General features: G+C 36.7%; 1 protein-coding gene across 13 annotated transcripts in view; it reads right to left on the bottom strand.

The window, feature by feature from the left end:
- Positions 1 to 12,709, bottom strand: part of LOC124411743 (zinc finger protein 37-like) — a 55,734-nt gene that overhangs the window by 35,818 nt on the left and 7,207 nt on the right. Inside the window, exon 5 of one of the 13 annotated variants that reach the window (XM_046891108.1) lies at positions 146 to 1,898. The exons of the other annotated variants lie outside the window; for them this stretch is intronic. Within the exon in view, the coding sequence (XP_046747064.1) occupies positions 647 to 1,898 (1,252 nt within the window). The 3' untranslated portion in view covers positions 146 to 646. Of the gene's footprint in view, positions 1 to 145; positions 1,899 to 12,709 lie in introns of those variants that run through there. 13 annotated transcript variants of the gene reach the window in all.

The following is a 12,709-nucleotide window of genomic DNA, read 5'->3' on the forward strand; positions in this document are numbered from 1 at the left end:
GTATAATCAAAAACATACGAACAAGCTAGATTCTTGAGAAACTTGACCGAAAAAAACTATACAATATTTTCGGTTTTCTACTATTTAATTATTTTAAAAAACACACACCAACATTTCATAGAAAACAATTAGAAGTTTTCATATAAATTGTACATTTATTTGTTTATTTATTGTATCCACAGTATCCGATTGATTGCTTGTTCAGATTGGGCAGTAGATATACATACACTCATGTTCGATCCTCGAATCACCTTTGTGTTATAATTAAGTATTATTATGTTTGTTTGAAAGATACAAGGTAAGCAATTTATCACTTTAAATACACAAAATAAAACGGAGTTCAGGAAATTCATGCCCAGAGACTATGAAGTTGATTCAAAGTACTCAGATGCGTAGGAGAAAAGTTTTCTAAGACCACTTTCCATATAAAAGGAAGCGTTTAATGCTTTATGTTGTTCGTGGGCAGAAAATTTGAGATACCCTGTACATAAAAATACATTAGCGTAATTTTGCTAACCACAGATTGCCCTTTTGTAATTACTTTGAAGACAAATTTGTAAGAGCATGAATTTCACGAGTTATACAAGATGACGATGATTTCATGATACATAAAGGTATCCCACAATATGCTCAGTAAAAACGACGATTATTTGTTTCCCTCGATGTGTGACTTGAAGTGAGAATTCATTGATCCTTGTTGCGTGAATCTCTTCTGGCAAATTTTACATTCATAGGGTCGTTCGCCAGTGTGTGTTCGCTGGTGAACGATGAGATACTTTCTTACGCTGAACGCCTTACCACAAACTTCGCAAATATGAGGTTTTTCCCCCGAGTGTATTCGCATGTGAACTTGTAGATAAGTTTTGCTTGATACAGATTTTCCGCAAATCTTACACGTTATTTGATTTTCGCCTGTGTGAATTTTAGAATGAACCTTAAGAGCAGCCTTCCAAAAGCTCTCAAAGTTACATACAGTGCATTTGTGCTTCTCCCGCTTTCCATGCGACTTCATGTGCATATTTAAATAGGCTGCGCTTGCGTATGGGGTGTTACATATCTTGCATGCAAACGGTTTCTCCCCTGTATGCGTGAGCAAATGTCGCTCCAATGTCTGATTCGTATAAAACCCTTTCTTACAAATTTCGCAAAAAGTGACGTACTCTTGATTGTGTTTTTTTTTATGAAGGCGCAAATCATACCCAGACACTTTCGATATGCCGCATATATCGCAGTTGAATCTCTTATTATGCTGTTTTAGATGCGTCTTCAAAAATTCTTCAGTTTTGAAACCCTTTCCACACAATACACATGGAAATGGTCGATCCTCTTGATGGACTTTCACCTTGTGCTTCTCCAATTTCTCATCGTCAGAAAAACCCTTATCACATTCTTCACAACGATTCTCTGATGATTCCCTGTCATGATTCTGCCTGTGTTTTGTGAAAAGAACGCTGTTGCGAATTTTTTTACCACACAGCTCGCACTCGTAGCAGGATGGTTGCGCAGGTAATGAAGTCGACCGGCGCTGCGAGTATTTTAACCTTCGCTTGCGGCCAGTACTTATCCTTTCAGTTTCAGTTTCTGATTTCACCTCGTCTTCTTTTAAAATAGTAAAGCCATTCTCTAGCTCTGATTCTAGTCTCAGTTCCAAATTTGTATCTACATCTGAACCTAGATCTGAATCTAGATCTAATTCTGGTTCTGGTTGTAGTCCTGGTTGTGGTTCCGTTTGTATTTTCGTAACTGTGTCTATAATCTGATGGGTTGTTAACTCGCAATATCTGTCAACGGCACATGCTTGTGTGGAAAATTCTATAAATTCATCCTGGACCAACAGCTCTTCAGACTCGTCTTTTGTAAGAACAGCCGTAACATCGTTGGCATCATTAAATTCAGACCTGTAAATAATAACAGTTGTCAATTTTTGTGTCCTCAAACTTGAGGAAATGTTAAAACAAAAAACTCCAAAAAAGTACTCGATAAAATCAGCATCAAAGTTTACAAAATTTCATTGAAATATTATTCTGTTCATCTCACCACATAACTTTCGGTAATTAGGCTATTATTTCATCAATCATGCACCTATTAAAGAACCGAGGACGACGACGACGCTGATGATGAGACCTTACTTACTAATTGTTTAAAGATAAAAATGAATGGAGCCAAGAAGTTGTAAAGTGACTCATAAGTGCTTACAAGATTGCAATTAGAATGACGGAGTGAAATGATATAAGGTACCACACGTTAATAAATTGAAAATTTCGGAGCTATTAGAAGATTTCTTTAATCAGTAGTGTCGCAATCAAGAAGAAATGACAAGACACTCAACTCACTCACAATCAGTTGCGCTGAATGCACTATATCTGTGTTTGAAACTTTTGATACTGTTTTCCATATGATTTGGATTGTCAATGACGCATTTTTTGTGTGAAGTATATTTATTTCTACATATCCGAGTAAACAAGTACATATTTTCAACAGAATGTTGAGAAAAGGTCGCATCATAGGATTATATAAAAATACTTAAATTTAAGTGAGCAATTACTTATAGGTATAATACTCATATACTCGATGGAAATATTTCACAAGTTGTTTGTACGAAGATCGGTCGAGTCCCTTCACTGGACTCGACAGGAACAACTTTCTATGTATACATAGAGATTAAAAAAATAAACATCATGTAATACAATATTGTAGTATCCAATATTGTCGTAGGAAATAAGTAAACCGGTATTACTAGAATTCAAAACCAATAAATTTCTTGTATACACATGCATTGCACCAGCTTAACTGACTCGTGTAGCATTCAAATAAATTCTAAGGAATGATCAATAAATTATACAAAAAATAAAACTTCACGATGTAATGAGCTCGGAATTAGATTGATATTTGTTTTCTACTTTTTCCTTGGATGTTTGTATATTTTCGTTAAATATAAGGAAAACACGGTGGCCATCTACCAATAAATTTTTTGAGTTGAACAACCCTCAAAATAATCATAGGATTATGTCTTTCATTTTCCATTTTATATTAACTAATCACAAAATTTAATATACCTGTGTGTACACGAATGTCTAAACTAATGGGTCAAATGACGTATTCCAATGAGACTGAAGTTAGTAACGTTGACGTAACGAAACATCAGGGAAAAAATCATCATTGCGCAGTTTCAGAATGACTATCAAGGATTTGGTTTTGCAAAATAGGTGTATATTTTATTCAACATGATTTACTAAATTTCAGACATTTTGAAGGTTCGTGGTATCGATTTTTTCTAAATACGCATCGTTGCATCGACAACTTTATTCTCATGCATTCCATCCATGTCATGATTATTATTCTCCACCTTTGTGCATGAGTTTGAGATGAATTACAAGCTTTCGTCGCAGATTGAATTTCTCGTTGCAAATTGCACACTCGAGTCGTCTATAAGTGTGAGTTTTTTGGTGCTGGACCAAAGATCGTCGAGAGCGAACGACTTTGTTGCAATATTGGCAAACTTCTGATTTATCATTAGTGTGACTACGCATGTGAATTTTCATATAATTTTTACGGATAAGCTTCCCACACACCTCACACGATATATGTGCTTCCCCGGTGTGAGACGACATGTGTAGTTTAAAACTGTGTTTGTAAAATGTTTGAAAATTGCAAGTTTCGCAGATGAACTTCCGCCTTGTTTCTGACTCATGTTGCAACTTTTCGTGACTATTGAGGTAGAATTGATTGTGAAATGATTTTTTACAAACTTTGCAAACATAAGGCCTTTTGTCTGCATGAGTGGTCATGTGGAGCTGCAGTGGCCACTTACCATAAAATCCCTTGTTACATATCTTACAGAATTCCGTGAACTCCTTATTGTGTCTTCTGACATGCACTTTTAAATAGTGCTGTGACCTAGACTTATAACCACATATGTGACAAATGTGTATTGCGCTGTGCAAATCTATGTGCACTTTCAAGTACTTAGACTTTTTAAATGTCTTGCAGCACATGGGACAGGGTAGGCGATCGGAGAAATTCGAATCAGTTTTTGATTGATTTTCAGCCTGACTTTTTGGTAATATACTGATCATGTGGTAGTTCTGACCCAAGCTTGGTGGTTTATCTAAATCAAAACTATGTGAAGAAGGTTGCGATTTGTCTGCACAGGCAATTAGGTTGATGCTTGATTTAGTTTCCTCTACATGTGCAAGATTTTTTTTGCTAGATAAAAGTGGCATTTCCGTCAAGTTCATTGTTTTTTTACTCGCTGAATGATTCGTCTCTTGTGATATACGCTCGGTATCCCGAGCACAGGCAATAACATTACCCAAAGAAATTTTATTTTCTATCAATTTTGCATCTTCAACTTTCCGGCGATCTTTTTTCTCATGGATTTTCAATAGATGTGCCCTCAAATAACTTTTCTTTTTAAATATTTTCTGACACTTATCACATTTTACAAGTTCCGAGATATCGCCATACAAAGCAATTTCATTTTCCCGAGAATAGTCAGGAACATAATTGCTAGACGAAATTTCATTTTTATCTAATCTCATATCTCCAATTTCCGCATCGTCTCTCATTTCATGTATCATATCTGCTGCCAACGATGTTCTTAGAGATGTGTGGCAGTTTAAAGGGTCTGACAAAATCGGTTCAGCTTTCTGTTGATATTCAACATGGTTTTTCTTTCGTGTAATCCTACGTGAGCCTTGCGCTGTATGTGGCTCAAGATCATCATCATTTAAGATTGGTTTGACTTCTGGGGAAGAAGCAGCAGCTCCGTCGATTGATGAAATTTTACCCCATTTCATATCTTCTATTTCCAAATCTGAGTCATGCAGCAGCATATGTTTCTTCAAGTATTGCTTTCTCTTAAAAACTTTGTGACATATGTGGCAAATTACACTCTCTGAGACGGTTAGATCAGTCTTAGGTGTACTATGAGTCTGTCCTTTCTTACGAATAGTTTGTTTCTGCTTTTGCAGACAAGAGCGTGATGGCATTTTTACCGCATGATTGGTAAAATGCAAAATATGCTTACTGACTTTGGCTGGAGTAGTTGCATTCTCACTAAATAATGTTTTAGTTTTAGCCAATGTTACATCTTCAATCCCTAGATGGTTTACCCTCTGAGAAACCGATCCAATTTTTTGCGTAATGATCACCTCGTTGCTGAGTGAAGTTTTCCTTTTTTCCAATCTCATATTCGAATGATCTACTTCCAGTGGAATAGGATCTGTTTCCTGTTTACAGACTGTAATGTTGCTGGACGAAGGTTTTGTATTTACCAATCTTGTATCTTCAATTTCTAGACAGTTTGTTGTTTGCAAATCAGGTTCGGTTTCCATGGGATCAACAATGACGTTGCTGCGGGATGACAATTTCGTATTTGAAAATCTTGTACGTTTAATTGTTGAAACGCTTATCTTGTGCGATACAGGTTTGGATTTTGGAACTGCAGATGCGATGTCAGATAAAAATTGTTTTCTCGCTAATATTGTATCTTTGATTTCCAGGAGACGTTTCGCCTTAATCCTCTGAGAAATACGCTTGGTATTCTCGACAGAGGCTGTAACATTGCTGGACCGTGTTTTTCGATTTGTTAATTTTATATCTTCAATTTCCAGAGGGTCTGTAACCCTAACCCGTCTTTTCTGGGAATTCAATGTAGTTTCCTGTCCAATGTCAACAAACTCGTAGCTAGATGCTTTATTCTCAGCCAATTTTGAATGCATAAGCAACGAAAGGTCTTTGACCTTTAAACTCTGCGTTACATGTTCGATTCCCTGGGTATGGGTAGCGACACGACCATTACATAAAGTTTTCATTTTTGCGATCCTTGGACTTTTTGTCGAAAGACCATCTTCTGTTCTCATTCTTTGAGAAATACATTTGGTGGCCTGGGTACAGTCTGTCAAGTGATCACTGGATAAAGTTTTCCTTCTTGATATCCTAGTAATTTCAAGTGACAAAGGGTCTTTTAACTTTGGGGTCTGAGAGACACTTTTGATTCTTGGAGCGCAACAAGCAGTACAGTTGTATTTAGATAAAGCTCTCAGTTTTGCCAATCTCATACTTCTGACTGCTGGAAACTCTGATAGTCTGTTCCTCTGCAGATCCGTTGTTCTGTAAAAAAAAAAAAAAAAATATTCAGCTGGATGAATGTTGCAGACAGAATTACAATCGAATTACTGTTTTCGCAGAATGAAAGTTCTTCTATTGTAATTTATACATGCATACCATGATATTTCTTTCACCGTGACAGAACCTGACCCACAGAATGAAGGTAATTTATGGTCGGATAACGGAAGTAATGAAAATCAAATCTGTATGCTATTTGATTTTTGTAAGTCTGATGTCCTTATACAATTACTTATGAGAAAATTAATACCAAGTGAGGAAAAATGTCTCAGTTTTTGCTCCTAATTCGCTTGTGATAATTCCGTGTCCGTGGTAAACTTAAATCAAGGTTTGCATACTTAATAGCACTTTGGGTGAGCGATTCAATTCTATCTTTTACAAATTATTTTTCAGAGATAGGCCTCGCTCAAAACCGACTACTCAACAAGGTAGTAGCTGTTATTACGACTGAAATACATCCAATGCACTTCACGTACTTGAATTTCATAGATGTGTTTCTTCCCTATATAGTTGTGCGCAGAAGTGTGCAGCATCACCTTCTCAAAAATTGCACAATTGCTTCGGACATGGCACCTAAATTGCATACGCAAACTATGATGCTCATGTAATGATGTTCATGTTAACACTTCACAAATGTTTACACCTGAACACCTGAACACCTGTGCACGCTTTGCAGGTGGATGAACTATTAGTTTATGATTCTGCAAATGATGATATTATGGTCTTTGGTGGATGGCATGTATGTATCGTAACAATATAATTATTGGCTAGTGGGATTTTTTTTGTGCTGCGCATCATAAATCAATTCGAAATAGCCTGATTATTGTCAAGTAATTCGTCTCCTTTATGATTGAACACATTGAAGTAAACTAAAGAAAAGTTCACCGCTATCAATCGTTATTATTGTTGCGAGAGCACAACACAGTTCTGCAACAAGAACGAACTTTTCTCAATTTGTTTTCATTTTTTTTGTTCCATTTTCATCTTTGAGTAACAAAGTATACACGTGTGGTTTTGTAAGTATGAGTTCTGTTAGAAAAAATAATATGGTAAAAAAAAAATGGACCACTGTTCATTGTAAAATTTATCAGGTTGCACCGATATAGCAATCTTGCTGATTGTTCAATTTTACTTAATTTATTTTACTCTTTGTTGATACAATTGTCTATTTGCAGATACATGTACCGGGAGTTAATCCACATAAAATATAATTGTAATCAAATTGATTAGAAAAATGAAAACACACGTAAGTTCTTGGTTCCGATGTAAAATTGATTGTGAATCAGACAATGAGATCTAAACAACAACCTTACATTTATGGTTCTTCAGCGAAGTCTTTTGAGAAAACGACTTCCGACAATGTTGGCATTCATATGGTTTTTCACCTGTGTGAGTACGGCAATGGACGAGTAAATTTTTCAGCTGCCTGAAGCCTTTGCAACATATTTCACACTCGAATGGCTTTTCCCCAGTATGAATTCTCATATGAATACTAAGATAGTGATTGCTGCTAACAGCTTGCCCGCAGATATGGCATATTACCTTTGCCCCAGTGTGAACTCTCATGTGAACTCTAACGGCTCCCTTCCAAAAACTTGAGTAACCACAGATTTCACAATGATATTTTTTCTCGCGTCCCTTAGGGTCATGGGACGTAGAATGAAGCTGCAAACTTCTTCTATCGGCATATGTAGAGTTACAAACTTGGCAAGTGAATGGACGTTCACCAGTGTGCGATATTCTGTGTCTATCTAATACCTTCCGAGACAGAAAACCCTTTGAACAAATGTCACATCGGAGACTATATTCATTTGTGTGTAGCCGTACATGTGTACGCAGACTCTTGTTATTTTTCGTTTTAAAATCACAGTACTCGCAATAAAAATCCTGATTCTCATAGTGTACCTTCTGATGCACTCGAAATTTGGCCAACTCAGAAGAAGTGAAATTACATTCCGTGCACCTGCGCACAGGCTTAGACTTAGGTTTTTTGTGTTCCGTATTTAGGTTCACTTCACGGGCAGCCTCTGTTCGAAACGTCTTGGGGCAATGACTGCCGAGCTGTTGAGAAGAGTGTGTTTTGCTGAGGTGAGTATTGCAGTCCTTTTTAGTTGTGAATACTTTTTTGCACTCTTTGCACTGATACAAATCAAGGAGGTTATCACGACCGCCGTTTACATGCACTAATTTGTGTTGTGCCAAGTATTGCTCGTTGATGAAAATCTTGTTGCAAATATCGCACCGCTTCGTTACTTGTATATGACCAATGAAGGCGTTGATTGACAATAATTGACTTCCACTAACGGTGACTCCTTCTTTTACAAGAGGGGTAAGCAAGAGATCCTGAACATGCAAGGGTTGAGATTGCCGCACAGACGAATCCCTGGTTGATCCTACATTACTCTCTTCAAGGCAAAGCCTGATGCAAGAAGCAGATTCATTTTCTTTGCCGACAAAGGGGAGTTTCACATCAGTGCCGTATCTGGAAATATAAAATATTCAACTACACTGTAGAGAATAACAAACGATCTCCCAATGTAAAAACCTTTGCACAAGTTTCCTTTTGAATCAGTAACAGATAACAAAATCCAACGTAAAAAATACTGCGCAATATTGACCAACAGGAAATGCAAGATGTATGTAAATATTCTTGGATGCAACTGCAACTGCAATTCTAATATTACACATCTATAATAGCATCATTCGTAGACTGCATTCATTATATGCACAGGAAATATGTTTTGACGCGGACCACTCAAAGTGATAAACAAAGATGGGTGGCGTAACTGAGGCAAGTAGACTTTAATTAAAATTAGTTGAGTGAGATTAAAATAAGTTTAAGAAGATGCGTGTTCTAACAATTAATTAACCAAGTCTACATCCCAAGAAAAAATATTTAATACCTCTTTGTGTGGCCTACGTCGGTAAATATTACCTACATGTCTAAATAACTACAAATTTGTCAATTTTTTCAATATCTAAAATTATGGCAAGGTAAATAATGTTTAAGAAATACATTCAAAATATTTTACAAGTAAAATCACGATGCTTTATTTGACCAATGCCAATACATATTCATATGATATTTGATACATAATTTCAACAAACAGGCTAGTTCGATTATGCCTTTTGATTATCATGAGGCACTTTCTTAACATGCAACGATTGTGATTGGTCGAAACTCGAGAGCACTTTGAAACTGCCCAGAACTAGATCGAAAACCACAATCGAACATGCCTAATATTGTACTTAAGACACATTTTAGTCTGGAGACTTTTGTAAGTTCTTCGCTTTATTCTGAACTTGAAAAAAAGATGCAGTTACTTTTTACCGTGAGCCAATAATTAACGAGAAAATTACTTTAAGCAACTAATAATATTGCTGAGCCAGCAGAAATTGGTAATTTCCCAACGATCCCATGTGTCATGGCTAATAATATTTCCAAAGTTTTCTATCGTAGTAATGGAAAATATGTACTTAAAATTATTTTTAGCTGATTAAGCTAACATAATCTAAAAACAGTGAAAAATAATAAATGATCTTAATAAAACAAAATATATACTGGAGTATGTATATAGAGCTTACGAAGAAATGATTTTTAACATGATTCAACAAGATAGTAAATTGATATTAAATAAAATGTGAATATAATTAACTCATAGGTAAACGAAAGCTGCTAGTTTGAACAATACTTGGATCAGAGCTAGGCCAAGTGTCTGCTTTTAAAATTCAGCACCATTTCTCACGATTTAAAAAATTTAAGATTTTTCGTTAAACACAAAACCTACATTGTGTCAGAAAACAGTATGTCTGAAAACATACCATCACATAACTAGCGTGCTGATTGCAAATGATAATTACTGAAATAAATACCTGCCATTTACAGTACAATTTAATGTCCAGGCTTATAATAACCCAACAGAAACGATAATCAACACTTCACTTCCCATTTCAACCATTCAATTAATTTTTGCTCAACTTGATTCACATAATTTTATATCGTCATAGTTGGTGAGTTATGTATAGGAAAACAAATTCATAGCGAAGATGGCATTACCAAACTCAATTTAAGACGTTCGTAAAAAATGTAAATTAATTGCTATATCCAAACTCTGATGGGAATAAGTATGAGAGCAACACATAAAGTGACAAGAACGTGTCAAATACAAAATTATTGTTCTACCACGTATCGAATTAGGATCAGACTTACTGAGAGAGAATCGTAGACCAAACATCACCAGTTAGTCACGTCAATCCAAAAATTCCAATTGTATTCAGTTATATTCCGCTCGTGTATCCCCCTCACTCTCAGTATGATATAATGGAATGAATGTAAGCAGGACATATCGTTTCCAAAATAGCCTCTCTGGCAAGGTTGTAATCAAAGCTAGATAAAAACACGTCAGAGTAAAGAAAAAGTTATACGGAACTACAACAGTAGTATATTTCTTTTCTTCTTTCATAGGAGGGGGTATCGACCAATAGTGCTGCAGTTATAAGCATGGACTGAATTTATAAGTGATAAGGAACACTTGTAGAGATAATCCGTAGTTAAAGATAATCGCATTACTTCTAGTATGGGACTATTCGAGTATTAGACATAACAAAATTATATTTTACATTGGTCCCATATACAATATCGAGTACCCACTTTTCTCACATCACGAATATTTGGTGCTAATAAAAAAAAAAAAGTCAAGTAAAAAATTGAAAATATACGTGAACTAAGGTGATAACGATGCATCTACGAGGGACAGGCAATGAATGTTGAAACTGAAGAAAAAAAAAATGATTAAAACAAAGCTCGATTGTTACTGAAAACTAAAATATCCTGCACCGAGTTAGTATAACTATATCATACGAGTCCGATGCGCATGTATAAATATGTCAATCCTGTTCAATTGTGCATCATAATATTGTCGGATGAATCTATTCTCTGTTGCTCTTGCTGGGCACGTGCATTCTGTTTAGCATGAGTTTTAAGATGTGAATTGAGCATTGTCTTTGAGGCAAACGACTTTTGGCAGATATTGCAAGGATAGGGACGATCCCCTGTGTGACCCCTCAGGTGAACAACGAGGGTTGTCCTTTGGGTAAACCGTTTACCGCAATGGGTACACTCGTGAGGTCGTTCGCCGGTATGAGTTCGCCTATGGACGCTCAAATAATTTTGTGATATGAAACCTTTGTTGCACAAATCGCATACATGGGGCTTTTCCCCCGTGTGTTTTCTTACGTGCACAGTAAGGTACGTTTTACTCGATACAGCCTTACCGCATATATGGCATACAAACTCGCTCTGTACTGCTCCTGTGCTGTGAGTCTTCATGTGAACAAGGAGGACCTGCTTACGAGAGAATCGTTTATTGCATAACTCGCAGTGATGTTTTTTCTGAGGAGGAACGTAGTCAGGCTGGTGAAGCTTAGCATGAAGCCTTAGCCCTTGCCGATACCTGAATGAAGCTTGACATATCTGACATTGAAACGGTTTTTCCCTGCTATGTATAGTTTGATGTTCCTGATAATTACTCTTCGTGTAAAACCCCATGCCACACACATCACATCGGTACTTGTAGTCAAAGTGATGACGTCGCTGATGATTAATGAGATTAGAACGATGGAGACTCGAATATCCACATGTTTCGCAAACATTTGTTTTCTCGCCATTGTGGATCAGCTGATGTTTCCTCAGTACCGAAGTGGTTTTAAAACTTCGTCCGCACTCGTCACAAGCATAAGGATATTTTTCATCATGCACCTCGAGATGCACGCTAAGCGCTTGTGTCGAGGCAAAACTCTCTCCGCACAATGTGCACAGGTATAGCCTTACGTTGTTCTCCACATTCAACCGATCGTGCACGGATATTTCATGATCCCCGGTAATTTGGGTACCGCTACAGTCCTGCGACATCACCACGCTACCAGGCAAGCTGCTCTTTGTAACAAAATATCTGCAAATAAGAGACACAGGGCATGAATGACGTGAGACTCAGCCAGCTTACCTGGAAATTTAAGTATTCAGCTTAATACTGTGGTGAGAGTATAAAAATAATATTTAGACTACGGACGCATGGCAATAGCAGCTGTGACAATGAAAAGCAGATTGTAGTCAACTCAATGACATTAATGTTCTGCTCACATGTGCACAGTCAAAGAATGTCATCATCCAGTAGAAAGAATTCCTCTCATAGGTCAACTTTATATGTCATTATCATAATCAGTAGTAGACAGTGGACTTCCCATAACTTCTTGCACGCAGACTTGCCAATTCAATTGGCTTTTGGCCCCACACATTAATACGTGTATGTATTTTACCACCAAACGGCAATAACAGAGTCATGGGAAGCGCAATGCGAGAAGCATTCTCAATTGACGCATGTCTATGTTCTTCAACGTTATGATTTTTGGCAAAGTTAGGAAACTAAGTGTTTGGACCCTCCAGCACAGGAAGTTATGAAGAGTCTCCTGTAGGACGATATACGAAAACATGAAAATAGGCAGTCGTACTTATGTGTTCGAAAATATATGACACACACGTCAACAGGATTCTTATTCACACTATTTCGAATCGGAAATTCGT

The sequence above is a fragment of the Diprion similis genome, chromosome 10 (assembly GCF_021155765.1).
Source record: "Diprion similis isolate iyDipSimi1 chromosome 10, iyDipSimi1.1, whole genome shotgun sequence".
NCBI lineage: Eukaryota > Metazoa > Arthropoda > Insecta > Hymenoptera > Diprionidae > Diprion > Diprion similis.